At 52.8% G+C, this 27016-nt stretch overlaps 3 protein-coding genes across 11 annotated transcripts; 2 read left to right on the top strand and 1 right to left on the bottom strand.

Moving 5' to 3' along the window:
- Positions 1-6191: 6191 nt before the first annotated feature.
- Positions 6192-10077, top strand: MCEMP1 (mast cell expressed membrane protein 1). Of its 4 annotated transcripts, XR_006553517.2 has the most exons (8): positions 6203-6337; positions 6581-6715; positions 7281-7409; positions 7570-7620; positions 7700-7846; positions 8156-8224; positions 8347-8543; positions 9541-10077. XR_006553517.2 is itself a non-coding variant. In XM_006046756.4 (7 exons), the coding sequence occupies exons 1-7, from the start codon at positions 6217-6219 to the stop codon at positions 8361-8363; spliced, it is 624 nt and encodes a 207-aa protein (XP_006046818.4). In that variant the 5' UTR covers positions 6192-6216; the 3' UTR covers positions 8364-9027. The 4 variants fall into 4 exon arrangements, 3 of the variants coding, with proteins under 3 accessions (XP_006046818.4, XP_025149187.3, XP_025149189.3); XM_006046756.4 differs by lacking the exon at positions 9541-10077 and having other exon boundaries at positions 6192-6337; positions 6626-6715; positions 8347-9027; XM_025293402.3 differs by lacking the exon at positions 9541-10077 and having other exon boundaries at positions 8347-9027.
- Positions 10078-10568: 491 nt separating this feature from the next.
- TRAPPC5 (trafficking protein particle complex subunit 5) lies at positions 10569-12830 on the top strand. 5 transcript variants are annotated; one of them, XM_025293405.3, is made up of 3 exons: positions 10588-10625; positions 11940-12080; positions 12220-12830. In XM_025293405.3, the coding sequence occupies exon 3, from the start codon at positions 12229-12231 to the stop codon at positions 12793-12795; it is 567 nt and encodes a 188-aa protein (XP_025149190.1). In that variant the 5' UTR covers positions 10588-10625; positions 11940-12080; positions 12220-12228; the 3' UTR covers positions 12796-12830. The 5 variants fall into 5 exon arrangements, with proteins under 5 accessions (XP_025149194.1, XP_025149192.1, XP_025149190.1 ...); XM_025293406.3 differs by having other exon boundaries at positions 10602-10619; XM_025293408.3 differs by having other exon boundaries at positions 10608-10625; positions 11987-12080.
- Positions 12831-16336: 3506 nt separating this feature from the next.
- Positions 16337-26473, bottom strand: FCER2 (Fc epsilon receptor II). 2 transcript variants are annotated; one of them, XM_025293399.3, is made up of 10 exons: positions 26316-26473; positions 25574-25693; positions 25296-25349; positions 21592-21654; positions 21301-21363; positions 21117-21179; positions 20898-20987; positions 18875-19245; positions 18653-18759; positions 16337-18388 (listed from the first exon to the last, which is right to left on the bottom strand). In XM_025293399.3, the coding sequence occupies exons 1-10, from the start codon at positions 26371-26373 to the stop codon at positions 18250-18252; spliced, it is 1128 nt and encodes a 375-aa protein (XP_025149184.1). In that variant the 5' UTR covers positions 26374-26473; the 3' UTR covers positions 16337-18249. The 2 variants fall into 2 exon arrangements, with proteins under 2 accessions (XP_025149184.1, XP_006046815.1); XM_006046753.4 differs by having other exon boundaries at positions 18875-19026.
- Between the last annotated feature and the right edge of the window lie 543 nt (positions 26474-27016).

The raw sequence follows: 27016 nt of genomic DNA, 5'->3' as shown, positions 1-27016 counted from the left end.
TGCATCCCTATTCATCGCTGTACCCAGAGACCTGAGCTCCATCCCTCACTCCCCACCTGCAACAGGGACATTCGTTCCTATTCCTCATGAACATTCAAATGTGACAACACGGGTAGGGGACTTGCTGGCTCTTTGGTATATCCTGCTTAGAAGAGAGAATGGCACATTGAAGGTGTTCAGGAAATGTCCATTGAATAAATAACCAGACACACAGGTGAATACACCACCTAGGTACACATGCTACACCTATATACACAGTGACACATGGCCTTGTGCACACAAAATACACAACCCAGTTACCACAGTCACACAAGGACGCCACGCCCTATAGACACACACATGCCAACCGTGGGGAGGGAACTAGGGACACAGGAACTCTTGTGTGCCTTGGACGGACTCTCGTGCTTTCAACGTCAAGTCCCCATCCCAGCCTGGATGACGTTGGTCTCAGTCTGGAGTCAATGCCCCAGAAGAGAAATACTCAGCATCACTGGGGGCACAAATCCAGGTGATTCAAGGTCCAGTTTCCTGAGGACCCTAACCCAGGAGTCTTAAAATCCAGTCCCTGAGAGATGCAGACAGAGACTTCAGAACACTTGGTGCCCAGGTTTAAGAGGGACCCCAGACTTAAATAGCACAGTCCCCAGCAGCACACTCCAGAGGCTGAAGAATGGGTGACAGGGTGGGTTTCTGGTTTTCAGGATGATTTGGACTCTTCCCACTGACAACCATCCCCCATGGTGGTACACCACCCTGCCCCCACTGGTTGTAATGATCGAGAACTGAGATCACGAACACTCCTGGTGCCCATGGAATCCACTACATGCCAATCCAGGGATTCCCCTCCCAGTTCCTCCCCCTTAAAACATTTTGGCCTTGGGGTTGGAGTGGGATCACAGAGTCAGAAATGTGTTAAGGACCAGAGAGGGCAAGCATAGTTCCTTGCCCATCCTGCCCATCACTGTCCCCAGACTCTCATGTGAATGCCTCTGTCTTTAAGATCCACAATTGTCCCCTTGTATCTGGACGCCAAGAAGGGCCTCTTTTGAGCTCTCAGTTCCAACACAGTCTTCCTCCTGTCCCAGAGTGTAGACTTCGAAAGGCAAAGCCCTTTCTTAAGTCTCTTTCCTCATTTGCTAACTGCTCAGCCCCCTGTGAGAGTTGAACTTTGGTGCTGGAGAATATTCTTGAGAGTCCCTTGGACAGCAAGGATCTCAAACCAATCAATCCTAAAGGAAATCAACCCTGAATATTCATTGGAAGGACTGATGCTGAAGCTGAAGCTCCAATCCTTTGGCCTCCTGATGTGAAAAACTAACTCATTAGAAAAGACCCTGATGCCAGGAAAGATTGAGGGCAGGAGGAGAAGGGGGCGAAAGAGGATGAGATGGTTGGATGGCATCATGGACTCAATGGATATGAGTTTAAGCAAACTCCCGGAGATAGGGAAGGACAGGGAAGCCTGGCATGCTGCAGTCCCTGGGGGTGCAGAGTCGGCCACGACTGAGTGACTGAACAACAGCCCCCTATAGTAGCCAAGATTGTTGGTTGCCAGCCCCCCAGACCCCACCTCAATCTGCTGCTGCTGCTAAGTCACTTCAGTTGTGTCCGACGCTGTGCGACCCCATAGACGGCAGCCCACCAGGCTCCCCCGTCCCTGGGATTCTCCAGGCAAGAACACTGGAGTGGGTTGCCATTTCCTTCTCCAATGCATGAAAGTGAAAAGTCAAAATGAAGTTGCTGAGTCGTGTCTGACTCCTAGGGACCCCATGGACTGCAGCCTACCAGGCTCCTCCATCCATGGGATTTGCCAGGCAAGAGTACTGGAGTGGGTTGCCATTGCCTTCTCCCATAATTATTATATCATATCATAATATATATTTATTATATATATTTATATATATATTATACATTATATATTTTTAATAGTTTAAAATCTCTTTAGTTTTTCTGTAAGAAAAACTTTTTGTAAGAGGAGGTTAATGTTTAGTAATTAATGTTTTAAAATCTTATTTTATTTAGAAATGACCTAGCTATTTAATAAACTTATTGTTTAGTTTAGTACAACTCTAAAAATTTAAGTTATTCCAATCCTAAGAGATTATTTTAGATTATAATAATAGATTATTCTATTAAAATATAATTATTTTTAATAGAGTTTATCTAAAAGTTTTTATCTCTTATATATATATATATATATATATATATATATATATATATATATATATCTCGAGCTAAAATGAAAGGACATTTTCTGGATTACCTAAATGAGAGGCTCAGGTTCAGAACAACAGACTCAGGAATGACTGAATCCAGGGTTTCAGACAATGTCTCCAGGACTCGACTCCTTGTCATGTCTGCTTTCCTTAGTGTTGACCTCACTTTTAAGCAAGTTTTCCCCTGCCATGGCTCCAGGCTTATATCCTGGCAGTCTGACAGAAGTGGGAAAGAGAGAATGCCCCTTCCCCTGGTTAACCCAACAAAAGCCCCAGGCCTGGGTTTCATTGGTTGAGTCTGGCTCCTTTGCCCAACAGCTCTGTGCCACATCTTGGTCTTTGATTGGCTGGACCTAGATCATTCTTTAAAGAAAATTCAGACTGTTGCCCCATGAAAGCATCGGGTCAGCCAACCCCATGGAGTCCTCTTAGGCCACCATGACACCGTTGCTTGTGGGTCTTCAGTTCTGGGGCTACCTTTTTCTCCAAGTCCGGAGGGCTGTACCATGGTTTTGGCCTCATTTTAGTCAGGGAAATGTGCAATGCTGCAGGCCCGCCCCCTATGCCTGTCCATCAGAGCAGAGTCAGTTCCCCATTGGTACATCTTTTCTGCAACTGTTGCATCATCAGTGGAGGTGAGGCCACATCTCTCAATGACTGACTTCTTTGTAAGAGGAGATAGAAGAGCTGGCATCTAATTATTGTTAAACTGATCTTCCTTCAGCAGACAAGACTGGCAGTACTGTATTTGTTTGTTTATACTGCACTGTGTGGCATGTGGGATTTTAGTTCACCAACTAGGGATCTACTACAGCCCCTGCAGTGGAAGGTCAGAGTCTTAATCACTTGACTGTGAGGAAGTCCCAAGATTGGCAATACTTCAGGAAAGAGAACATTATCCTCACCAGCCAGATCTTGGGGGTAATTCCAAAATTGCATGCATGCTAAGTCACTTCAATTGTGTCCTACTCTTTGTGACCCTATGGACTGTAGCCTGCCACACTCCTCTGTCCATGGGATTCTCCAGGCAAGAGTAATGAAGTGGGTTGCCATGCCCTCCTCCAGGGGATCTTCCTGTCCCAGGGATTGAACACGTGTGTCTTACATCTCCTATATTAGCAAGCAGGTTCTTTACCACAAGCGCCACCTGGGAAGCCCAAAGTTACTTAAAATTTAATCACATATTTTAAACCTAAAACATACTCACTTCTCACACATAGAAAGTTTTAATCTAATTTTTTCTGAAGGGAGTGTAACACAGTGGGACCCTATGGGCCTTCCCAGGACAGACGCCACCTCCCCCCATGTCCTCTGCTTGTCTCTTGTCTAAAGAAAAATTTTATCCAAGAATAAATTTAATCAAAGAAAATTTAAAAGTGCAGAAACAAAGAAAAATGATCAAACAGAATAAAATAATAATAAACCATTAAACTAAGTCAAGGACATTTAGTCCCTTCTCAAGGGCTATAGATAATACTGTGTCATATGCTTGGAGCTGTTTCGTGGATACCAAACCCCGCGGGTGGGGGAAGCTAACTACATGATGACCAGACTGTAGCCATGACATAAGCTGCCACATCTTACACAATTTCAAGAACTGGTCTCAAGGAAATGGGAACAATCCAACCCTGGAACTGAAGATTAAGTGCACTTAAAGCAATCAAGATGACACTGATCAGACCACTGCATAAGCAACTTCAGGATGATTGTCAGAGCTGAGGTACTGTTTCTGCACACAGCCCCCTCCCTCCACCTATACACTCCTAAAATTCCCCTTAAAGCTCTTGCCCCCTGATCGACAGCTGGGAGATGACTTTTGGACATGCCATATGTACACATGAGCAGACGTGCAACTGGAAGTATTCAGGTGTGTATACACACACACACACACACACACACAATGGAATATTACTCAGCCATCAAAAAGGATAAAGTTCTGCCATTTGCAGCAACATGGATGGACTCAGAGGGTATTATGCTTAGTGTGGGATTCCCAGGTGGCTCAGTGGGTAAAGAATCCACCCACAGTGCAGGAGACATGGGCTTGATCCCTGGATCAGGAAGACCCTCTGGAAGAAGGCAGTATTCTCCAGTATTCTTGCCTGGAGAATCCCGTGGATAGAGGAGCTTGGTGTGCTACAATCCATAGGGACACAAAGAATAGGACATGGCTGAAGCACCTGAGCAGGTACACAGGCACATGCTTAGTGAAGTAACTCAGATAGAGATACAAATAGTTGTATGTCATGTTAGTGTATGTTATCACTTGTGTGTGGAATCTAAAAACAATTTTTAAAGGAATGCATGTAACCAAATGGATACAGACTCACAGACAGGACAAACTAATGGTTACCGGTGGAGAGAGGCGAGAGAAGAAGGGCAATATAAGGGCAAGAGATTAAGAGATACAAACTAATATGTATATAGTAGATTAGCAACAAGGATATATTTTACAGTACATGGAAATATATCCATTGACTCTGTGCTCCCAATGCAGGGAGCATGGGTTTTTATCTCTGGTCAGGAACTAAGATCTAGGTCAGTGCAGCCAAAAAAAAAAGGAAGAAAAAATATCTGCCAAAAACCCACATGTGTTTCACATCATATTTACTTCTAACAGAAGGCAACTGCTCTAGACTGAAAGAGAAAATTCCTTGTATACTTAGCCTCATTTTAATCCCCAGTTTTCAAGGTCAGATAGACACAAGGAAAGCTTTAAAGATACCTAGATAAAGATAAAGATAAAGATACAGAGTGGAGACAGTGTGCACACATGAATATGTATAAGCATGCAAATGACCATGCCATATGTACAGATGTACAGATGTGCATTTGAGGGTATTCAGAAGTGTGAGTGTGCAAGTGTGTGTGTGGGTCTGGGTAGGTGAGCTGATGCGTGGATGAGTGTGAATGTGTTTCTGAGTGTTCCTTTGCCGGGGGTCTCCAGGTGGAAGGCGAACTGCTTCGGGGTAGGTCAAGGTGACATCTGGCCTCAGTCCCAGATGTGGGAGTGGACTTCCTAGTGGTTAGCCCTATTGCCTCATATCCAATCTTCTCCAAAGGGCCTTGGAGAAGTAGAACTTCTCTGGGTGGAGCTAAGGGGTGGGACTAGGGCAGAGGGAAGGTAGGTGTGGGGACCTAGGAATCTTGTCCCAAAAGGTGGGGTGCCATAGTATCTCCCATGAGAGCAAGAGATGGGAGGACGAGGTTCATCCAGGTGGACGCACATACACACACACGGAGAGCTTCCTGTAAAGTTCCTGACTATCCTATTTTCAAAATTATTTTTATTGAATATAATTGACCCATGACTTTGTGTAAGTTTACGGTGTACGATATGTTGATTTGATACATTTTTCGATTGCAATATGACGATCCCCATGGAACTCAGGTCTCCTGCATTGCAGGCAGAATCTTTGTCATCTGATCTACCAACAGGGCGTTAGTTAAGACCTCTACCACAAATTGCTGACCATCTTGTTTCTGGGTCTGTGTGAATCTCTTCTTGTCCCTCCTGAGACCTCGGGTCTCCTAAGACTCTTTTTTTTTTTTTTTAAGCTGTGAATGTTCTTTTTTTAAAACAAGATCTTCTTTTTAAAACATGTTCTTTTTGGCTGCACTGGGTCTTTGTTGCTGTGCATGTTCTCTGATTGATGAGTGGGGGCTACTCCCCAGTTGTGGTGGGAGAGCTTCTCATAGCGGCGGCTTCTCTCGTGGGCTCCAGTATCTGTGGCTCCTGGGCTCTAGAGCACAGGCTCAATAGTTGTGGTGCAGGGGCTTAACTGCCGGATCTTCCTGGATCAGGGATCCAACCTGTGTCTCCTGCACTGGCAGGTGGATGCCCAAGACTCCTGTTGAGCCGGGGTTGGGGTGAGGATGCCCCAAGGGTGGGGGGTTCCTGGATCCCTGAAAGCAGGAAGCCTACATTTTCCTTCCTCTCCTCTACCTCAACGCAGAGATTTCCTCATCTCCCCAGACACTTTCCTGTGGGTGGGGCTGTATGAAGACAAATTTGCTGCTGGGGACCATAGAGACTGAGGAAATATACATAAACCAGGAGGTCAAGATGCAGCCGGTAGCCTTCAAAGACAAGAGACGGGGATCCTCAGGCAATAAAGAAGGTTAGGCATCTCGGGCGAGACGGGAGAGGTTGGGATGGGAGGAGTGAGGAGCTGAAAGTGAAGGTTGGAGGGCTCCTCCCTCCCCCCAAAAAATGTGTGTGTATGTGACCCAAAGGCTCACACGCATTAAGATGAAGATCAGAGTTCCCTACTCCTTATCTTTGCCCCGAGAAATCTGTTGTGTAGAGGATTCAGTAAACCAAGATGTCTGAGCTCCCTCTCCCATACTCACCCCTGCCCCAGAGCTCCGGGCAGGTTTCCTCAAGCCTCTCAATGACTTGCCCACAGCTGCAGATGACCCTAACTATGAGAACATCACCTTTACCTTCAAAAACCAGAACCGGCCAAAGGGCAGTCATTCACCACCCAAGAATAAGGGTAAGCAGCCGCTCCCCGCCCCCCAACCCCTATCACACAGCCCTGGGAGAGGTCTGTGGGAGGGCACTGCAGGGACAAAGGACAGTGTGTGAAGGTCAGAGTCAATGGTGTGGGGGTGTGGTGGTGTCGAGGCTTTGTGTGATAGTGGTGGGGGGTAGCTGTGTAGGCGATGATGAAGAGGATGATGTGATTGTGTTGGTGGAGGTGTTGGTGAAGGTCTGGGTGTCGGTGATGCTGGTGGATTGGGACGGGATCATCTAGATAGAGCTGATGAACGTATTGATGAGGTCCTGCTGACCTGTTGACAGGGACAGTGCTGGCGAGGACAAGTATTGATGCTGGTGATGGGATCATAAGAGGGCATCATGGGGACAGTGCTAGGGACAACTGCTAGTGGTGCTGGCTGGGGGGCATGCTAGTGGCAGGGTGTTCGATGGCCACAGCCGCTGATGGTATTGAGGACAGTAGGTACAGGTGAAGAGCTGTCTGTGGTGTTAGAGTCAGTGCCGATGGGCTGAGCAGCGGTGTTGGGCCCTGGAGATGAGCTGTCCTACCTCTATCCCAGTGCCAGCCGAGCCCAGGCCACCCTTGGACACTGCCCAGGGACACCACTGGTTGCCTAAAGCCATGATGAGTCTGAACACCTTCTTGACTCTGTCCTGCATGGTCCTCTTAGCTGTGGTCCTGGTGAAGAGTGAGTGGGGTGTTTCAGTTGGTGGAGGAAGGGGCTGGGGGCAGTGTGGAGGGGTCCCCAGAAGCTGGGGAGGTCCAGTGCTGCTCCCGACTGCAGAACTCAGGTGATTCTAAAGTTTTTCTAAGGTTTTCTTGCCCCCTGCCCCACACATCCTGAACAGATTCCAAGATGTCCAGGGAGCTGGTGGTCTTGAAAGAGGAGCTCTGGAACGGTGAGGGGAAGAGCTGGGTCGGGGTTGGGGGAGTAGGGGGAGCGAAGGTGACTCTGACAACTCCAATCCACACCCTTAGTCTCCACTTCGGTGCAAGAGTACCAGGAAGAGCAGAAGACTCAGTGGGGCAACGTGAAACAGAGTGTAATGGCAGCCAAGCAGAGCATTGACACAGTCATGACGAGAATCCAGGAAGGGAACCCGAAACGGAAGCAGCTGGCCACAGGTGCCCTGGCAGACCTCCCTGGGGCGAATATGCCTCCGTGCCCAGTACTGGGTTGGGTGCTGGGGAATCTGGGGAGGGCTCAGCAGGGGTCCTGCCCTCCCCAAGCACAAGGTTTGGGGGGGTGATGGATGTCACCCCCCCACAAACACACCCCGAGTACCTCAGGGAGTATGTATATGCTGCTGGGAACTCCAAGTACTTTGGGATTGTGTGGCATCTTTTTCGGGTTGGGGGTGGGGCAGGGAAAAGGCTTCCAATAAAGCTAAGAGTGTCCCATCTCAGCTTTTTCCTGTCTCCCCACCACTCCAGTCCCAAACATAGATGAAGTCAAGAAAACATTACAGGAAATCCTCAATACACTGAAGACACCAAAACCAAGTAAGCTGGGGCCAGGGCAGCAAATGAGGGGGGTCCCCCGAATTTGGCTCCAGGTTCTTTTCCAAGAATGGGATCTGTCTGATCTCTGGTCTCCATCCTTCACCCCCGCCCCTACTCTGCAGGTCCCACACCTCAATGAGTGAGAAAATCTCACAGCCCTGGCTGCGCCGTGGAGGAAAGACAGCACTTCTTCCATGAAGAAGGAACATGGGGACCCACGCTGGTCTGAAGCTGCCCTTCATCCCACATGTAGAAAATCACATGTCTTGCGAATGAGTGTTGTGGAATTGCATGTGTGCATGTGCATGCGTGTGTCAGGGTAAGCTCTTCAAGGAGGGTGGGTATTTCAATGTGTCGCACAGGAAGGTGTTATAGGTGAATGTTGATGGTGAGTGTGGTGTGCTTCCAGGTCACTGTTCACAGGCACACATGTGTGGGCTGTGGCGTGGCGTGAGTGTAATTCGTGTCACTGTGTGCGGCTGTGGGGACCACAAAGGCATGTCACTCTAGGTGTGGGTGTCGGTGGCACGTGTCGCAGGCACCCATTTCACCATCAGCGTAAACACACGCATGTGTCCTGCTGAGTGTTGTGTGATGCAGGTGTGAGAGGGTGGGGTGCATGGGAAGGTATCACTGTAATTGTGGATGAGTGTCCTGTCATGCTATGCCGGCGTGAACAGGTGTGTGTCAACACGAGTGTGCCTGATTGCGCCGCCGAGGGTTCAGAGCAGTCCCCACATGTGTCCATTTGTTTCTGCACTCACGTTTTGTGATTCACCATGATAAAGCCCAAAGGGAGACCACATGGCTTTCCCGTCTGTTTGGTGCAGCTGGGGGGGCTTTGGGACCTGGTGGGGGAGGGTGCGTAAGTGTGTAGACTTGGAGAATGGGAAAGGTCATGTGGGGAACACGTGGGCCTGATGCCAGGAGCCCTGGGGGCAGGAGGGGGTGTGAGAACCAATGCACCCAGTGGATCCCTGTGTGTCCATGAACCATACCCAGGGGTGACTGAATCCCTGTGCCCCTAAGTATTTGTGGACTGAGAGGTGCAATGCTCTTGGACCAAAACAGAAATGAAGGTTTTCTTCTGATAACAAGGAAAATATAGGGAAAAATGAACAGACTAGAAAAGTAGCATAAACGGGCCTGAAAGAGTTAATTAATCCTAGCTTTATTTTAAATGTTACTAATCTGTAGTGTCTGTAACTCTGTCCTTCACAAGGCTAACCTCTAACACTCTCTGAATCTGTGAATTACACCCAGCACCTAACACTCTGAATTACATCCTGTTCCTGTTGTTTTACACTCCCTTGTAGCACATCACCGCTTGCAGCATTCTGCATTTCAGAAAGCAGGTCGCGGGTCAATAACCGGGAGAGCAACGGACCCAATTATTGGATTGCCTGACACTGTGTACTTAGTCGCTCAGTCACGTCCGACTCTTTGCGATCCCATGGACTGTAGCCCTCTAGGCTCCTCTGTCCATGAGGATTCTCCAGGCAAGAACACTGGAGTGGGTTGACGTGCCCTCCTCCAGGGGAATCTTCCCAACCCAGGGATTGAACCCAGGTCTCCCGCATTGCAGGCGGATTCTTTACCTTCTGAGCCACCTGACACTAGCTCTGACTGTTTTGAAATAATGCAGGAAGAAGAAAAACACAAGACCTTCACCATTTTGATCCTTGCCACCAACCCGCACCCCGGGACTTGAAGCCCCACCTATTAGACTTCTCCTGATTCCCCACGGCGGGGGATGGGGTTGGAGGCTGGGGAATGGTCTTGAGGCTCCAGGCAGCTGCGTTCCCTCTTTGCCTGGCAAAAAAATAAAACTCCTCTTTCTTTTCTCCTCCAAACGTAGTCTCCGTGCTTCTGTTAGACATTGGTGCACAGAGAATCAAGATATTGACATTAATGTCTCCCTAAGCGTGCATGGCCTCACGGATATATGAGCCCCTGAGTACGGTACTGTGCTCCGGCATGTTATCTGTCCACAAAGCATGTATTCAGGAGCGCACGTCCCCTCAGAGAACTTGTGCCCACGGGCATGCACATGGACATGTTTGTCCGGAAGGTGAGCGTATGTGTGACCCAAGATGAGCAGACGCACATGTGCCTGACACAGAGACCCGTGTTTACCATCAGACGTGCACTCTGAGCAGGGGATGACCCATGCCCCTGTCCCCTTGATTGTGGGCCAACCAAGGCCAGCGAGGCCCCTGCCCGGGTACCTGCGCCCTTAAGTCGGGTTCCACGGACACATGCGCCCCCCTGCGGCCGCTCTCCGGAATCGCCTCGCGCGCCGTGCCGACACGCCCGTCGCTGCGCCTGCGCACGCCCCCCCCCCCTTTTTTTTTTACGACGCCGTAAAGCAGCTCGGCCAAATCGGCGGCCGCAGGTTCGGGTGAGACCCCGCCCGCCGCGACCCCTCCCCGGCCCGGGCCTAGTCCATTTCCCTACCCCCTGCCCGCGGGTCTTTGGGTCCTGGGCCAAGGTCTCGGTGTTCGCAATCCCCGGTCATCCCCCACCTCGTCCCATCCGCCGGGGGTGGGGGCGCGAGGAGGGTGGGCTCCTCCCCGGTTCCGTTGTTTGGTCCACACCCGCGCCGAGGTCACGGGATCCCGGTCTTTCCGTGGCTTAGCTCACCAACCCCGCATGTCGCGCGCTGGGCCCTCCCCATGTAGGCGGCTGCGCAGCGGGGCAGGGACGTCCTGGAGTTCCTAAAATTCCCTCCGGTCCGCTTTTCATCCTCCACACTGACCCTAGCTGGGGCCCTGTCTCAGCCTCCCCAGACCCTTCCGGCCTCTGGTCCCGTCCCTGCGTAGTGGGGGGTCGGGGCTCTCAGCTCCCCTCCTAACGGTGGGTGTGCGTGTGTGTGTGTGTTACTCCGAGCCCTTGACATCCCCCATCCGCGGCCATTCTCGTCGCAGATCCAGTGTGTTTGTCTCAGCATCCCATAGGGATTTTCTCCCCACAGCCCCACTTCCGGGTCTTTCCCGCCACTGATGGCTTCTCGCTCTGGAGTGGGAGGATCACGGCGCCCCCTCCTGGCTCCGCTAACACCCCGGGTCCGATAGTCCGCCCCCTCCGTCTTGTTTCCCACAGTGCAGCTAGTTTTCTGGAAAGCACGAGGGTGGGGAGGTGGGGCTCTCAGCGCCTTGTCTGGCTGCCCCTCCCGTCTTTTTACCAACGCGGGTCCACTCCAAGAGGCATGCTTCGTGCCTGACAAATTCGGTGTGCCCGAGGCTGCGGGTTTAGAAGGGTTGCCAGCATCCTCTCCTGGCTCGCTCCATGTGCCTTGCTTGTTCCCCAAGGCCCCAAACCCTCCTGGCCCTGGGTCTCGCCACATCCCCTTTCTTCTCTCTTCTGACTTCACCCTGGGAAGTCAGCGCTGTTGCTGCTGGAGCGTGTCCTCTCACGGCCCCTCACCCTCGTCCCCTCCCCATGCACACATCTCATTACTGGCACCGGCTTGAAGGGTTCAGGACGATGCTTTTAATGCACAAAGATCACCTGGAACTCATGGGTTGGGATGGTTTCGAGTGCCTCCTTCCAGGTGTCTCTCCTCCCACCTCCCCTCTCCATCAGAGAATGGAAGTGTTACTTGCTCAGTCGTGTCGTGACTCTGCGACCCCATGGATGGTAGCCAGCCAGGCTCCTCTGTCCATGGGATTCTCCAGGCAAGAATACTAGAGTGGGTTGCCATTCCTTTTTCTAGGGAATCTTCCCTCCTCAGGGATCGAGCTCAGGTCTCCCACATTGCAGGCAGAGTCTTTACCATCTGAGCCACCAGGGAAGCCCTCCACTCGCCTCCCTCCCAAGCCCTCTCCTGGACAAGGGTATAAGCCTCATAAGGGAGGTATGCTTTATACGCGGGTAGATTCTCCTTTTCTTCTTATCTCTTTCCACGTGGGAAATCAGTGATGGCATACACACGGGAGGTGGTTGGGAGGGGGTCTCCTTCCCGCCTCTGACACCCACTTTTCTTCTCCCTGCAGGGCGGCGGCATGGAGGCGCGCTTCACGCGTGGGAAGTCGGCGCTGCTGGAACGCGCGCTGGCCCGGCCACGCACCGAGGTGAGCCTGAGCGCCTTTGCCCTGCTCTTCTCCGAGCTGGTTCAGCACTGCCAGAGCCGCGTCTTCTCTGTGGCGGAGTTGCAGGCGCGCCTGGCCGCTCTGGGTCGCCAGGTGGGCGCCCGCGTCCTGGATGCGCTGGTGGCTCGCGAAAAGGGTGCCCGGCGCGAAACCAAGGTGCTGGGCGCCCTGCTCTTCGTTAAGGGCGCCGTGTGGAAGGCGCTCTTCGGCAAGGAGGCCGACAAGCTGGAGCAGGCCAACGACGACGCCCGCACCTTCTACATCATCGAGCGCGAGCCGCTCATCAACACCTACATCTCCGTGCCCAAAGAGAACAGCACGCTCAACTGTGCCAGCTTCACCGCGGGCATCGTGGAGGCGGTGCTCACGCACAGCGGCTTCCCCGCCAAGGTCACGGCGCACTGGCACAAGGGCACCACGCTGATGATCAAGTTCGAGGAGGCGGTCATAGCCCGAGACCGGGCCCTGGAGGGCCGCTGATCCCCTCAAGATAAAGGATGCGGACAGCCTCCTTCCCAAGTGTGTCTTGTGTCTTGTTTGAGGGCCTCGGAGATCCCCTCAGCACCTCAACTGGGGACTTCCCTGGCAATCCAGCAGTTGGGACTCAGCACTTTCACTGCTGAGAGTGTGGTTGGGGAACTAAGGCCCTGCAAGCCACACAGGGCCCTGCCAAACAAAACAAACCCCACCGTGACCCAGGGCCTTGCCTCAGGCTGCTGAGGGTGGCCAGAGGCCTAATACAATGGAGAAGTGGGGTGGGGGCAGATTTGACCTAGCTTGGGGGTTGGGGGAAGTGGGGTGGGACGCCGGGGTGGGGCAGAGGGCAGAGAAACCAGGCCCAAGGAGCTGCTGATTTGGCTCCAAAAGTGAAAGTTGCTCAGTCATGTCAAAGTCTTTGCAACCCCTATGGACTACACAGTCCATGGAATTCTCCAGGCCAGAATACTGGAGTGGGTAACCTTTCCCTTCTCCAGGGGATCTTTCCAACTCAGGGATCAACCTAGATCTCCCTCATTGCAGGCAGATTCTTTACCAGCTGAGCCACAAGAGAAGCCCCCTGCTGGTTTGGCTGGGGTGTGGGTGGAATGCTGGTACTTTCTGGAATCACAGCTGGAGGCCATCCATCTGCAGAAGAGGTGTGGGGAGGTGGTTATGAGAGTTCGGGCAGGGGTCGGGCTGAGGGAGATTCCTTTAGACCAGGGGCTGGCTTTGCTTTATGTAAAGACCTGAGAGTGAGCAGTTGCCCCCCTACCCCCTAGCCTCTCCCAGGTTACTTTGTGCCCATAGGGGTAGGCAGCAGTAGGTTGAGGAGCGGATGTAGCTGTGCATCTAGAAAACAAGCAGAAGGTAGTTGTTTGTCAACTCCCCTCCCCCCGACTGTTTTTTAGACCCTTGCTACTCCCAGTGTGGTCCTGGGCCTTGGCATCAGCATTTGAAACCAATTGGGTGTCATCTTGGGGGCTCTGAAGGGCTCCGTTACCATAGTCCTTTATGTCTCAGTGAAGAAGAGAATTCAGTGAGTGGGGCAGTGATAAGAAATGATTGAGATAAATAAGAAATGATTGATTAGAACAAGACACTAGCAAGGCTTTACAAGCAGGTGGGTGAGAAATGCCACACCCTGAGAATTTAACTGAGCTGCAGTTTTATAATCAAAGGAAAAGTGCGGAGGGGGAGAAGACCTCCTTTGTCTTTCTTGGGTAGACGTCATGCTTCTGTCATCAGCTCCTTCTCCAGGGTGGGCAGGGGAACTTTCTTGTCCCCACATAGTCAAGCTAGGGCCGCAAATTATTGTTCTTGTGTGCAGTGAGCTTGTCCCAGGAATCGCTAACTTACTGAGCTCCCTGGGCAGGAGATGGGGCTCATGTCACCATTGTTTTATTGTTTTGGGTCATGTCCCGAGCTTCTGTTACACGGTTATGTTGCTAAGCAAGCCTGGTTAGTTTTGTGGTTAAGCAAATCTGCTTTCTTGAGTAATCATTAATTTACAGGGGTCTCCCATATCTTTCTACTTACAATCCCCTAGCAGGATTAGCTATCTAATGACCTGCTTTGTCTGTTTGGATGCGTGCATGCTCAGTCGCTTCAGTTGTGTCTGACTCTTTTTGACCCTATGGATCGTAGCCCCACCAGGCTCCAGAATCCTGGGATTCTCCAGGCAAGAATACTGGAATGGGTTGCCATGCCCTCCTCCAGGGGATCTTCCCAGCCCAGGGATCAAACCTACCTCTCCTACATTGCAGGTGGATTCTTCACGCACTGAGCCACCCGGGAAGCCCCTTTTCTCTGTCTGTCACATCTTGAGAGCCTGTCGGAAATGCAGACGCTTGGGCCCACCCCAGACTAACCATCAGAGTCTTCATTTTATCGAGGTCCCCAGGGGATTCCTGTGTGCACACTGGGGTGGCTGCCCCCTCCCTCCACTCCCCAGAGTTTCCAGTTCTGCAGATCTGGGCCCCAGCTGGGGATTTGCATCTCTAACAAGTTCCCAGGAACTGCTGGTACTCCGGAGGTGGGGGGAGGGTGTCCGGGAGGGGGCCCATTTTGAGAACCCTGGCCCTAGCAACTTGCTTCTCAAGGGGAAATGGGCAGGCTCTCTGCAAAATCATCTGGGCCCTTAAAATAGTTTGCGGTTAATTTCTGAACATGTGAGCCATGCCTGGACACACCTTCCTTGTTCAAAAAGGACGATGATTACACTTCAGGTGAATTGCGCCCATGTGCCCACCACCCTTGGTCCCTGATCACTCCTTCCTCCCCCCTCCCCCCCACCCAGGGAAAGCCCTTCTGGACTTTTGGGGGGGAAATTTATTCAAATTTTCACTTCCTTTCTCTCCTAGCCCCAAAACCTGAGCAAGTGTGTTTTGAGAGGGAATCTCAGACGCTTTTGCTTGGGTGCCCCTCACGGCGTATGAGAAGGGTTTTAAGGGTTAGGGCGGGTGCAGCTTTTCCACTGATTGTTTGGAGGGGGATACAAGATGGGGAGATGGGGGTGGGGTGGGGGTGCCAGGCTTGGTTGGGGACAGCTTCAGTAACCCCAGCAAGAGATGAGGCTCAGCACATTGTCAAGGAGGTCCTGGGTGTCAACAGGAGAAACAACAACCCTGTGTAGCGCACAGATGATCAGGAAATGGCTAGTGGGGCGGGGGTGTTGGGGGGAGGGGAGGCAGCCCCGGGCAGTTGGGAGAGGGCTAGCTGGGGTGGCAGCCTGAACCAGGGGTGAGGAGGCAGTGGCAGTGCCTGGAGGATGGCAAGCCAGAGGCTCTGGGAAGCGGAATTTCAGAGGGAGCCGCAGGAATCACCTTCGGGCTGAGCAACCCGAGGTCCTCAGGGACCCTAGAGAGAGAGGCTTCGGGCCCACTGGGGCAGGGGCCAGCTTGCAGGAGCGAGGGGCAGGAGGTGGGGGTGGCGGGACAAGCTCCATTCAGAAGCCCAGCAATGAAGGATGCCCTAGAGCAGCGGTCCCCAGCCTTTTGGGCACCAGAGACCTGTTTTGTGGAAGACAATTTTTCCATGAATGGGGGATGGGAGAGGGGAGTTTGGGGACGATTCAAGCACATGAAATGATTATTATACCAGCTCCACCTCAGAGTATCAGCCATTAGATCTCAGAAGCTAGGGACCCCTGCCCTAGGGAAATAGGACGGGGGAAGGAGATACAGTTGGTCCCCATAGGATGCTGGAGAGCTTGGGAGCTGGGAGAGGAGAGTCCAGGGTCCTTTGCTCCCTGCAGAGGATAGGTAGGGACTCGGGACAAAGGGAGAAGGTTTGGGACAAGCTGAAGGATTGTGGGGCCAGGTACCTGTTAAGGGCAAGGGAAGGATGCAGGGAACGAACTAGCAGCCCAGTCCTGCAGGCTCCCATCACAGGGGCTCTGACTTCGGATGCTCGGGACTGAAGCCCCCAGATGGAGGGGAGTGGAGTGAGGACGATGAACCCAGCACCAATCCTTGGTGAGGAAGGCAGGCAGCATCCTTTGTTTCACAGCCCCCCGAAGCAGGTGCTGAGAGCAAGTCGCATGTCAATTTAATTCAACCCATATTTATTGAGTGTCTACTCTGTGCCAGGCTCTAGGGACACAGCTGAGAACAAAACAAAGGCCCTTACTAACCTGAAACAGATCAGTAACTTACACAACCTGCTGAAAGGAGAAGAGGCTTTGGTACAAAAACACAGTGGGGTAGAAGGGATGGGGAGTCAGGAGGTGTCCTTTTAAATGGGAGGGAGGTGGGAGGAGCATGTGCAAAGGCCCTGTGGTGGGAGTTAGCCTAAATGTTGAAGGAGCAGCGAGGATGCTGGCGGAGGAGAACCTGGGGCGATACAGCCTGCAGGAGGGGTCCACACGATCAGAAAGAAGCCTGTGGGACTCTGGCTTTTTCCCTGAGCTGGAAGGAAACTTCTGGGGGTCTTAGGGCAGTGAAGAGGAAGACCTGGGTGAGCAAGGAGGGGGCCTGCACCAAGGCTGAAGCAGGAGTTGGTGAGAGGGGAGGGGATTCTGAATGTGGCTTGACTGGGGCCTTGGCTCTTTCTGATGGGTTTGGGAGGGGGTTGGTGAGAGAAAGAGGTGGCGAGGGTGACGCCCTGTCGACCTGAGCAGCCCGGAGGCAGAAGCCTGAGTTCCCATGAGGAGAGGTTGGGTAGGCAGCTGTGCGCTGGCCCAGAGTTCTGAGGAAGGGTTTGGGGGAGAGAAAAATCTCAGGGTGGTGCCAGGGAGAGCGAACAGCTGAATGGGGGTTCTAGCCCATGTTTCACTCAAGGGGTCAGCTTTGTCCCCACCCTATTCTGGGCCCCAGGGAACCCTCCATAGGCTCCAAACGTGTGGCTGGTGCTTAGCCTAGCCCTTGACTCTTAGGATTCTGGGTGGCCCATTGTGGATCTCCTCTTTCTCGAGTGGGCCCGAGAATCACATGAGTGTGTCTGGCTCTTCCTTTTCTAGATGAGAAACGGGGTGGGCAGGTGAGGTGCTTAACCAGGGGCATTCTAAGATCCTAGTCTGCCTCCCTCCATGGCCCCCCAGAGGTGTGGGGCTGACCATGTCAAATCTGGGGTTGGTGCTGCCCCGGCCTCCTAGACCCTGCATGGGGGTGGGGCCGGCAGCTGAGGACCCAAACAGGCCTCCGGGTGACCTGTCCACCTCCCCCATGAGCTTCTCCAGCCTTCTGTGTACTAGGCCCTATTCTGGACTGAGAACTACGTTCACAGCAGTCCACTGCCTTGCCCTGCAATATTCTTGAGTAGACGTCTAGGGGTGTTCTCTGCTCCATCAGACCTGAGTCTTCATCTTCAGGCCCTGCCTAGTAAATGCTTCTTATAATGAAGTAGGAAAAAAAAAAAACAGGGGAACTATCCATGCCACTTCAGTTCCTGGTACTCAGAGGTGGCGCCGGGCACCAAGTTCTACAACTCCCAGCATCCCTGTTCCACACCTGGAGACCAGAGCCAGCAAGGCCCCAAGGAGAGGGCATGATGCAGGTGGGTGGTGGGGGAGCATTGGCTGCCTGAGCTGAGGTCTCTGTCCTCTGGGGCCAGGATATGGGTCTGTATCAGGAGAGGGTGAGCTGGGGATGGAGGAGGCACGCTGGGGTCTCAGGTGTTCCCTGCTGCTCCCTGGAAGGCTGGGCTGCTAGGCGCTGTGCCCCAAAGGGAAGGGGGCTTCTAGCCTCCAAACTGGAGGGCAGGGGATTCTCAGATTGGGAACTCCGAGCACTTGAGGGCAGGCCAGTGGTGACGGCCCGCTGGGCTGAGAGGCAAGGGACGGGCCCTCGGGGATGTTGGTGGGGACACGGGAATGAGCCTGCTGCTTCTGCTTGCTGGGGGTCCTCAGGGTCTTGCTGTGGGTTGGGCTGTTCCCGTGTTCAAGGTGGAGGAGTGATGCAGAAGGGTGCAGCTGGAGGGTGGGCAGGGGCACCCAGGGCCAAGGTGGCAGGCCAACGCTCAGCACGTGGCCAGCCGGTCACAAACCCAGCCATGAAGTTCGCTTCCACAGAAGGCGTCATTCCACTTCCCAGAGCCCAGCATCATCACACAGTTCTCACCCTGGCCTGCGTCGTTGGGCTCCCCTGGCTGCCAGTTGCTGGAGCAGAAAGGCTTCAGGTCAGAGGATGAGGAAGGAGGAAGGGTCCCCTGGGCCCTCCCCACCCCATCACTGGATTCCCATCACAACTCCCAGAAGCCTGGAGATACCACCCTCCCTCCCCTGAGTCTAGTCTGAATCCAAACCCTGACCATCTCCCTTGGGTTCCATCCAGAAGCTCCCCAAGGCACATACACCCCAAAACCCTCCTCTCCCAAGACAGAAAGGCTCCCCTCCCCTCCTCTACATTCCCCCCATCTTCACCTATAGTCCAGGGGTTGGTTGTCCATCCAGATAAACTCCCCCTCAATGTCCAGGTCCCGAAGGCCAATCCAGGAGCCCCTCCAGTTGGCGCGTTTGGTCAGGAAGTCCTGGGGAGGAGGATAGGGCTGGAGGGCTGGGGAGACGTCCCTGGGTTCCCCCGCCCTCACCCCACAGGAGATAGGGGTGGGAATCTGCCACCTCCCCTGCAGAACCCAGGCCCACCTGCTCCTCTGGGCTGTGGATGCTAACCAGCCGCCCGTGCAGATTTTCGCAGGCGTACCGGGCCTGGATCCATTTCTTGGCACCCTCCCCGAAGTAGTAGCACTTCTTTTGGAAATAGATCCATGCCTCGGGGCACGTGTTGCACACAGAGCCTGGGGTGGAGGAGAGGCTGAGGGGGGACGCTGTGGTGGGCACCATGGTGGTTGCTGTCGTAGTTGCCGTGGTGCTGGGCACCATGGTGGGTGCTGTAGTGGATGTTGTTGTCGTGGGTACCAAGGTGGATGCTGTGTTGGGTACCGTGGAGAGCGCAATGGCGGGTGCCGTGGATACCACAGACAAAGTGGGTGGCAGCATCTCTCCTGGGGGCTGGGCTGAAAAGCAGATCAACCCCAGGGCCTAACAGAAAGTCTCCTTCCCTGGAGCTCCCATGTTGATGTACATGTGAGACCATCTCCACGGCAGGGGCACCTCAGCCACCACCACCATCAGCACACACCACCCCCCACAACTGTCAGGAACATCGTGATCACCAGCACCCCCACCACAGATACCCACAATGGCCAGCGGCATCTCTCCACCACCCACTCCACAGCCAGTGCCAAGCCAGCCACATCTTAGTCTCCAGTGCCAACGGCACGAGGAGGCCAAGACCGCCAGCATCACTTTCCCCACTACCATCCCCACCAACAGCTGCCCCCGACAGTAGCCCTCGCCACCATCATGGCCATCACCCCCCAACCAGCACTCTTGGTGACTTTCTGGGAAATTGAGATGATTTTCTTCAGTTGGTCAGGGGAGTCTGTGGTGGGGGTGGGGTAGGAGAAGATTGGAGGGCTGGGTCCTGACGATCTCCATCAGGGACCACCGTGGTCTTTCTTTCCTTGCCCCAACCCCAAGGAAACTCTCAGCCAGCACTGCCAGTTGGGAGGTTAAAACCACACTTACTGGACTGACTCTCTGGTTATTTAAATGAGATTTTCTTAGGGTGAAGTTATGGAGGGCTCCATAGCTTGGGTGGAATTTTTCTAAGGAGCCGTGGGTCCACCGAACTCTGAAGAGCCCTGGGGAGACTTCCCACACATCAGACTGTAACCAGAAGTCAGCCCTCGGTGGGGGGTGGGGGGGGGCGCAGGGGGGAGGGGAACAGCGTTAAAACAGACGAGGGCATCGCTGTTCCTTCAAGATAACTTTGGGGGATGATGCCCTGGCTCTGGGTCACATGATCATGGAGAGACAGCCACTGAGCTGGGCTCAGAACCCAGGCCATGGGGTCAGATTTTGGGGGAGGGAGTCGGGTCAAAACGAATGAGATCCAGGTTACGGTGTAGGGGGAAGGGCATGGCGGGGTTTCTTGCTGGGATTCCCACAGCCACCCCAGGTCCCAGGGGACAGGACTCCACACAGAGCAGAGATCCTTCCTCTTCTTTGACCCAGCAGGGGCTTCCCAGAGGGGCGAGGGGGTGGGTCTTCAGGCAGGAACCCCCAGCTTCCACCCCAGGTTCCAGGCACAGTGATTGAACACTTTCTGCACTTTGCTGGGACCACCCCTATGACCCTCAGGACTGCCAACATCATCTCTCTCATTGTCACCCCTGGGAAGACCCCCACGGTTTCCCTGGTCCGCACTGCTGCGAGGTTACTCCCCCTTTTGCCCCCTGGCTGGGTCAGACAGTCCTCCGCGAGGGCTGTGGCTGAGGGCCTCCTACCCACGACCCTCTCCTGAGTGGAGATGGGCAGAGGTGAGATCAGTAAAGAGAACCCATTTTTGGTGAATGCTCAACATCTTTACCTGGAGGAGGAAAAAGCTTGGAAGCCTCCACCCAGGTCAGTGGAGGGGAGCTGCTGAAATCAGAAAGGGTTTTCTCTAGTGTCCCTATGTGGGTCCAGCCACACACACAAGCACACACCCATCCACACTGTCATGCCCACACCTCTACTGCAGGCTGGAACAGGTCGCACCCAAGGTCTCTTGCATGAGCCAACAAGCCCCCCCCCTCCACACCCCACAGAGGTGCATGCTCACCGTTGGCTGCGCGTAGCTCGATCCACAACTTTCCCACCTCCTCTTGGAGTCTTCCCAGTGAATCTAAGGCCTGACGCATCTCATTCAAGCCTTGAGTGGTTGGGTCAGGGGTAGGGGGGTAGGAGTCAAAGTGTTTGTTTTTAATTTGCGGAGGGACAGGGCACAGATCCAGGCATACCTCCCTGCCCCCTACCCCCCTGTTCCTCCCCAGCTGCTCACCGCGGGACTTCAGGTCACTCAGGTCAGCTCGAAGACCATCCAGGTTCCAGGAGAGCTCAGACTCTGATGGGAGTGGTGGCGGGGGCAGGGCTGGTGTCAGGGATGATGCCCCCGAGCTGCACAGCCCTGCCTTAGCTCTAGAACCCAAGGCCACACCCCACCCCGCCCCGCCCCCAGCTCTCACCCTGAGATTCCATTCTCTTCTGTTCAGTTTGGATTCGTTCCATGTCCTGCATCATCTGGGCAGCTGGTTGCAGGGGAGGGGCTCAGTGGTAAGCAAATTCTCAGACTCACCCCCCAGTAGTCCCTTCCTGACACCTCCTCTCCCACTCTCCACCCCCCAACCCCGCCACCAGCGTGGTCTCCTCGCCTGAGTCTTTAGAGTCACCTGCCCATTTTGCAACTCATGGAGGGCTGGAGCCCTGTGTCCACATGTTCATCCATCCTCCTTAGACCCCAAGCTCAGCTCACTCACCCTGGGATTTCTGGGCCATCTGGTCACCCTTTTGTCTTTCCAAGTCTTTGGACACCTGAGAGACTGGAGCAGGGGGAGAGAAGACCTGTTGAGCTAGGAGCGCAGGCTGGCGAATCACCCCCCACCCCATCCCAAGTGCACAGACCCCCAACACATCATCTGGATGACCGCAGCTGTTGCTTAATTTAAAAGCAATTAAAAATTGTTCTTAATTCCAAGGACACGAGTACAAGCAGATCTGCTTTTATTTCTCTTGGCAGCTAACACATGTTTTACAAGACAAAGGTCTGTGGCGACCACAGGAAAAGTCTGTGAATGCCATTTTCCCAGCTTCTTTTGCTCCCTTCCTGTTTCAGTGTCACATTTTGGTAACTCTCGCAATTTTTCAAACTTCTTCATTCTGGCTGTCTCTGTTATGATGGTCTGTGGTCAGTGATCTTTGATGTCACTCTGATAATGGTTTTAGGGCACCAGGAACCATGCCCATTATGGTGAACTTAATTGATGAGTGCTCTGTGTGTTCTGACTGCTTCACTGACCAGCGGTTCCCCCATCTCTGTCCCTCTTTTGGGGCCTCCCTATCCCCTGAGACACAACAATACTGAAATGAAGTCAATGAATATCCCTACAGCAGCCTCCAAGTGTTCAAGTGAAAGGAAGAGTCACATGTCACTCACTTTAAATTAAAAGCTAGGAATGATGAAGTTCAGTGAGGAAGGCACCTGGAAGGCTGAAACAGACCAAAAGCTAAGCCTTTTGTGCTGAACAGTTAGCTGAGTGGTGAATGCAAAGGAAATGTTCTCGGAGGAAATTAAGAATGCTACTCCAATAAAGACACAAATGATGTGGAAGTGAAATAGCCTCATAGCTAATACTGAGAAAGTTTTCGTGATCTGGAGAGAAGATCAAATCAGCCACAACATTTCATGAAGTCAAAGCCAAAGAAGCCTGAGCGCCATAGAACTGATGCTTTTGAATTGTGGTGCTGGAAAAGACTTGAGAGTTCCTTGGACTGCAAGGAGGTCAAACCAGTCAATACTAAAGTAAATCAACCCTAAATATTCATTGGAAGGACTGATGCTGATGCTGAAGCTGATGCAAACAGCCAACTCATTGTAAAAGAACCTGATGCTGGAAAAGATTGAGGGCAAGAGGAGAAGGGGGCGGCAGAGGATGAGATGGTTGAGATGGCATCACCAACTCAATGGACTTGAATTTGAACAAAGTCTGGGAAATAGTGAAGAACAGGGAAGTCTGGTGTGCTGCAGTCCATGAGGTTGCAAAGAGTTGGACAGGACTTAGTGACTGAACAACAACAAAGCCTTCTCTAGAGCAAGGCCCTAACTCTCAGCTGAGAGAGGTGAGGAAGTTGCAGAAGAAAAGTGTTCAGCCTGCAGAAGTTGGTTCATGAGGTTTAAGGAAAGAGGCCGCCCCCATTACATGAAAGAGCAAGGGGAAAGTAACCAATGCTGGTGTAGAAGCTTCAGCTGGTTCTCCAGAAGATCTAGCTAATTCATGAAGGTGGCTACACTAAACAAGAGATTTTTGTTGTAGATGAAATAGCCTTGTATTGGAAGAAGATGCCATCTTTCATAGCTGGAAAGGAAAAGTCAATGCCTGGCATCAAAGCTTCAGAGGATGGAACTTCCCTGTGGTCCAGTGGTTAAGAATCAGCCTACCAATGCAGGGGACATGAGTTCAATCCCTGGTCCAGGGAGATCCCACATGCCTCAGAGCAACAAAGCTACTACAACCACTGAGCTTGCACGCCTTAGAGCCTGAGCCCCACGACAAGAGAAGCCCCCATTCTCCAAAGGTAGAGAAAGCCTGCGTGCAGCAGTGAAGACCCAGAGCAGCCAATAAATAAATAATTTTTTTTAAAAGCATCCAAGGATAGGTTGACTCTTGTTAGGGGCTAATGCAGCTGGTGACTTTCAGTTGAAGCCAGTACTCATTTAACATTCTGAAAATCCTGGGGCCGTTAAGAACTATGCTAAATCTACTCAGCTCATGGTCTATAAATGGAACAGCAAAGCCTGGATGACAGCACACCTGTTTACAACACGCTTTACTGGGTATTTTAAGCCCACTGTTGAGACCTACTGCTTAGAGAAGAAAGATCCTTTCAAAATATGACTGCTCATTGGCAATGTATCCGGCCATGCAAGAAATCTGATGGAGACAGACAAGGAGATTCATGTTGCTTTCATGCCTGCTAACCAGCATCCACGCCACGACCCATAGATCAAGGAGGCATTTTGACTTTCAAGTCTTATTCTTTAAGAAATACATTTCATAAGACTAGAGCTGCCATTTCGTAAGACTAGGTGGCCCAGATGGTTAAGAATCCTCCCCTTGCAGGAGACCTGGGTTCGATCCCTGAGGGTTGGGAATATGCCCTGGAGGAGGGCATGGTAACCCACTCCAGTATTCTTGCCTGGTCATCCCCATGCACAGAGGAGCCTGGCAGGCTACAGGCCAAGGGATCACAAAGAGTCAGACATGACTGAGCGACTAAGCACACCAAGCGGCCACAGATAGTGAAAACCTCCTGGAGAGGATTCGCCACTCCGAACGACATGAAGAGCAAGTGTGATTCATAGGAAGAGTCAAGCTATCAGCGTTAACGGGAATTTGGGAGGAGTTGATTCCAGCCCTCAAGAGGGTTCAAGACTTCAATGGAAGAAGTCACTACAGATGCAATGGAAACAGCGAGAGAACTTGAATTAGAAGGGGAACCTGAAGATGGGCTTCCCTGGTGGGAAGAGTAAAGACGGTAAAGAGTCTGCCTGCAATGCAGAAGCAGCAGGAGACCCAGGTTCAATCCCTGGGTTGGGAAGATCCCCTGCAGAAGGGAATGGCAACCCATTCCAGTATTCTTACCTGGAGAATTCCATAGACAGAGGAGCTTGGCCGGCTACAGTCCATGGGGTTGCAAAGAGTCGGACATGACTGAGTGACTAACACTTTCACTGAAGATAAGACTAAATTGCTGTCATCTCAGAATAAAACCCTCCATCAGCAAAAAAGATTACGACTCGCTGAAGGCTCAGATGATGATCAGCAATTTTTTTAGCAAGAAGGTATTTTTACATTAAGGTATGTACACTTTTTTTTTAGACCTAATGTTATTACACATTTAACAGACCACAGTATCATGTAATCATAACTTCTATATATACTGAGAAACCAAAATATTCCTGTGGCTTCCTTTATTGTGACATTGGCTTTATTGTGGAACCAAGCCCTTGATATGTCTGAGGTCTGCCCGTACTCAGGAAAGTGCAGGCAAGAGTCCAGTGAACCTGTGTACCCTTCTGCCACCCAGAACGAGATGCAAAAGCAGCAGGCATTTCTCAAAAGCTCGCTGGACTCAGTTCTGAGCTCTTCAAAAGTTTTTTTTTTTTTTTTTTTCTTGCCTCTTAGCACTAACACGATGCCTGTTTTACAGGTGTGGAAGCTGAGGTACAGAGCAGGTAGGTATCAGTTCCATTAGGCACAGCTCAGACCCTCCCCTCCAAGAGTCTCTGGGTTTTCATCCCCCACCCCACCTCCCCGGGTGAGCATAGACTGACCCTTAGATCCTGGGAGAGACCCTGGAGCCCAGACTTTGTCATCCCACACCAGTCAGTGGCAGAAGCAAGACAAGAGCCTGGTTTCTGCCCCTCTGCTCCCCCACGCCTCCCCTCTCAGCCCCTCCATACCATTCAGGGCAGCGGTCTCCTCCAGCTGTTTTAGATTTCGTGCATTTTCCCAGTCTGGAGCATGGGAGAGGGGGTGGATGAGGGAGAGGAGAGGAGAGAAAGGATATATTTCGGGTGTTCCCATCCATCCACACCCCACCTGCCAGCTGGAGATGGAGGTTTGGGGTGGGAAGTGTCCCAAGGTGGGGAGATGAGGGAAATTGGGCTCCCCAGGACCTGAGAGTGGGGGTCTGGGAGGGAACATGAGATGGGGTCTCGGGGGTTAGGGGTGTCCTCACGCCACAAGAGAAGCAGAGTCAGCAGCCCGGCCCATAGCGCCGTCGTCACCAGCGCCAGCAGGGCCAGCTGCGTTCCCCTAGAGCAGCACGGCCTCCGCCTTCTGGAAAATTTCGTGAATTCTGCCAGGAATACGGGGAGCAACAGGGAGTGCAGGGTGAGGCTAGGCTCCGGCTCGGCCGGACGTCCCATCACCCAGAGTCCTAGGAGCTCGTCCAGAGCTCCACAGTGGAGCAGAGGGCCTCAGTGGACCCCCCAGCCTCCTCTGGACATTTTACCCACATGCTGCTTTCATGTCCGTCAGCGATCGCCACCACCCCCCATCTTTGTCCGTCTCTGCATCTCTGAGTCTGTCCCTCTGCCAGTCCAGCCCAAAGACGGCTGCTCCTTCTGCCCACACTCCAGCAGCCAGCAAGCCTGACGTGGTGCCAGGTCACTGTCCAGAGAGATGGGTCTGGGGGCCAGGAGCTGAGCTCCCCCATTCTCCACAGACCCCCCTCCTCAGTTGGCCGACCTGTGCCCCTTCTCCCTTATATGGGTTCAGCTACCCGTCTGCCCCCGATGCTGGCACCCCACACCAGCTCAGGAAGACTGGGTCCTCCTTCCCGGGCCCCCCGGGTCCCTGGCCCCCCACCCCCAGCCCTCACCCCGAGGCCTATTCCCTAAACACCAGACACTGGGTCTCAGTTCTTCCCCAAATCCAAACTCTTCCCTCACCCCCTCCGGGCTCCCCCAGAACTCTACCTTGCTGCCCCATTGCAGGCCTGGGTCCCCTCCCCTCAGCCCGGCTGTGAGGAGTCATTGTGTTGGATTCCACTTGTTCTGAGTCCCCTTCATATGGTTGTCGGTCTAACGGGCTCCCCCGTGCCCCAGCTGGAGCTGGGTTTTTTTTTTTTTTTTTTTTTTTCGGTCTTGAGGGTGTTGAGTCAGGGAAGGGAGTGGCCTGAAGCTTCCTTTGTCTGCCTGGCTCTGTGCCACGAACCCCAGTCAGGGCTCACCTCCCTTCCCTTGCTGGGCTTTTGCTAAAAAATCACTCTTCATTTCAAATAGGGACCTTGGAGCCCCACTCCTCTCCTGGGTGGAAAATAGGAGGTCAGAGTTCTTGATTTGGCCAGGGTCAGCTTCAGATAGTTCTCTCACCTGAGTAGGAACTTTCCTCCATGGCAGCGCTGCTTGGATTCTCCCAGTGATGGGGTGCTCACTACCTGTCAAGGCAGCCCACTTGACGGGCACAGTGGCGGCAGTTCTGGCTGGGATCTGGGTTTTAACAGGGGCTGAGGGTTAGATGTCAGGTTCTAGCTACTCACACAGGCCAGCACCTGGGACTTGAGGAGTGCAGTGACCATTGGCTGATTTTGTTTAGTTGATGACGGGAAATCAATGCTGCAGTTAACTGGGGGATGCAACTGGAGTGGAGGGTGAGCAGCCTGAAGCCAGAGGTGGGC

This window comes from Bubalus bubalis, chromosome 9 (assembly GCF_019923935.1).
Source record: "Bubalus bubalis isolate 160015118507 breed Murrah chromosome 9, NDDB_SH_1, whole genome shotgun sequence".
In the NCBI taxonomy this organism is placed as follows: Eukaryota; Metazoa; Chordata; class Mammalia; order Artiodactyla; family Bovidae; genus Bubalus; species Bubalus bubalis.
This window is presented reverse-complemented; position numbering and strand designations above follow the sequence as displayed.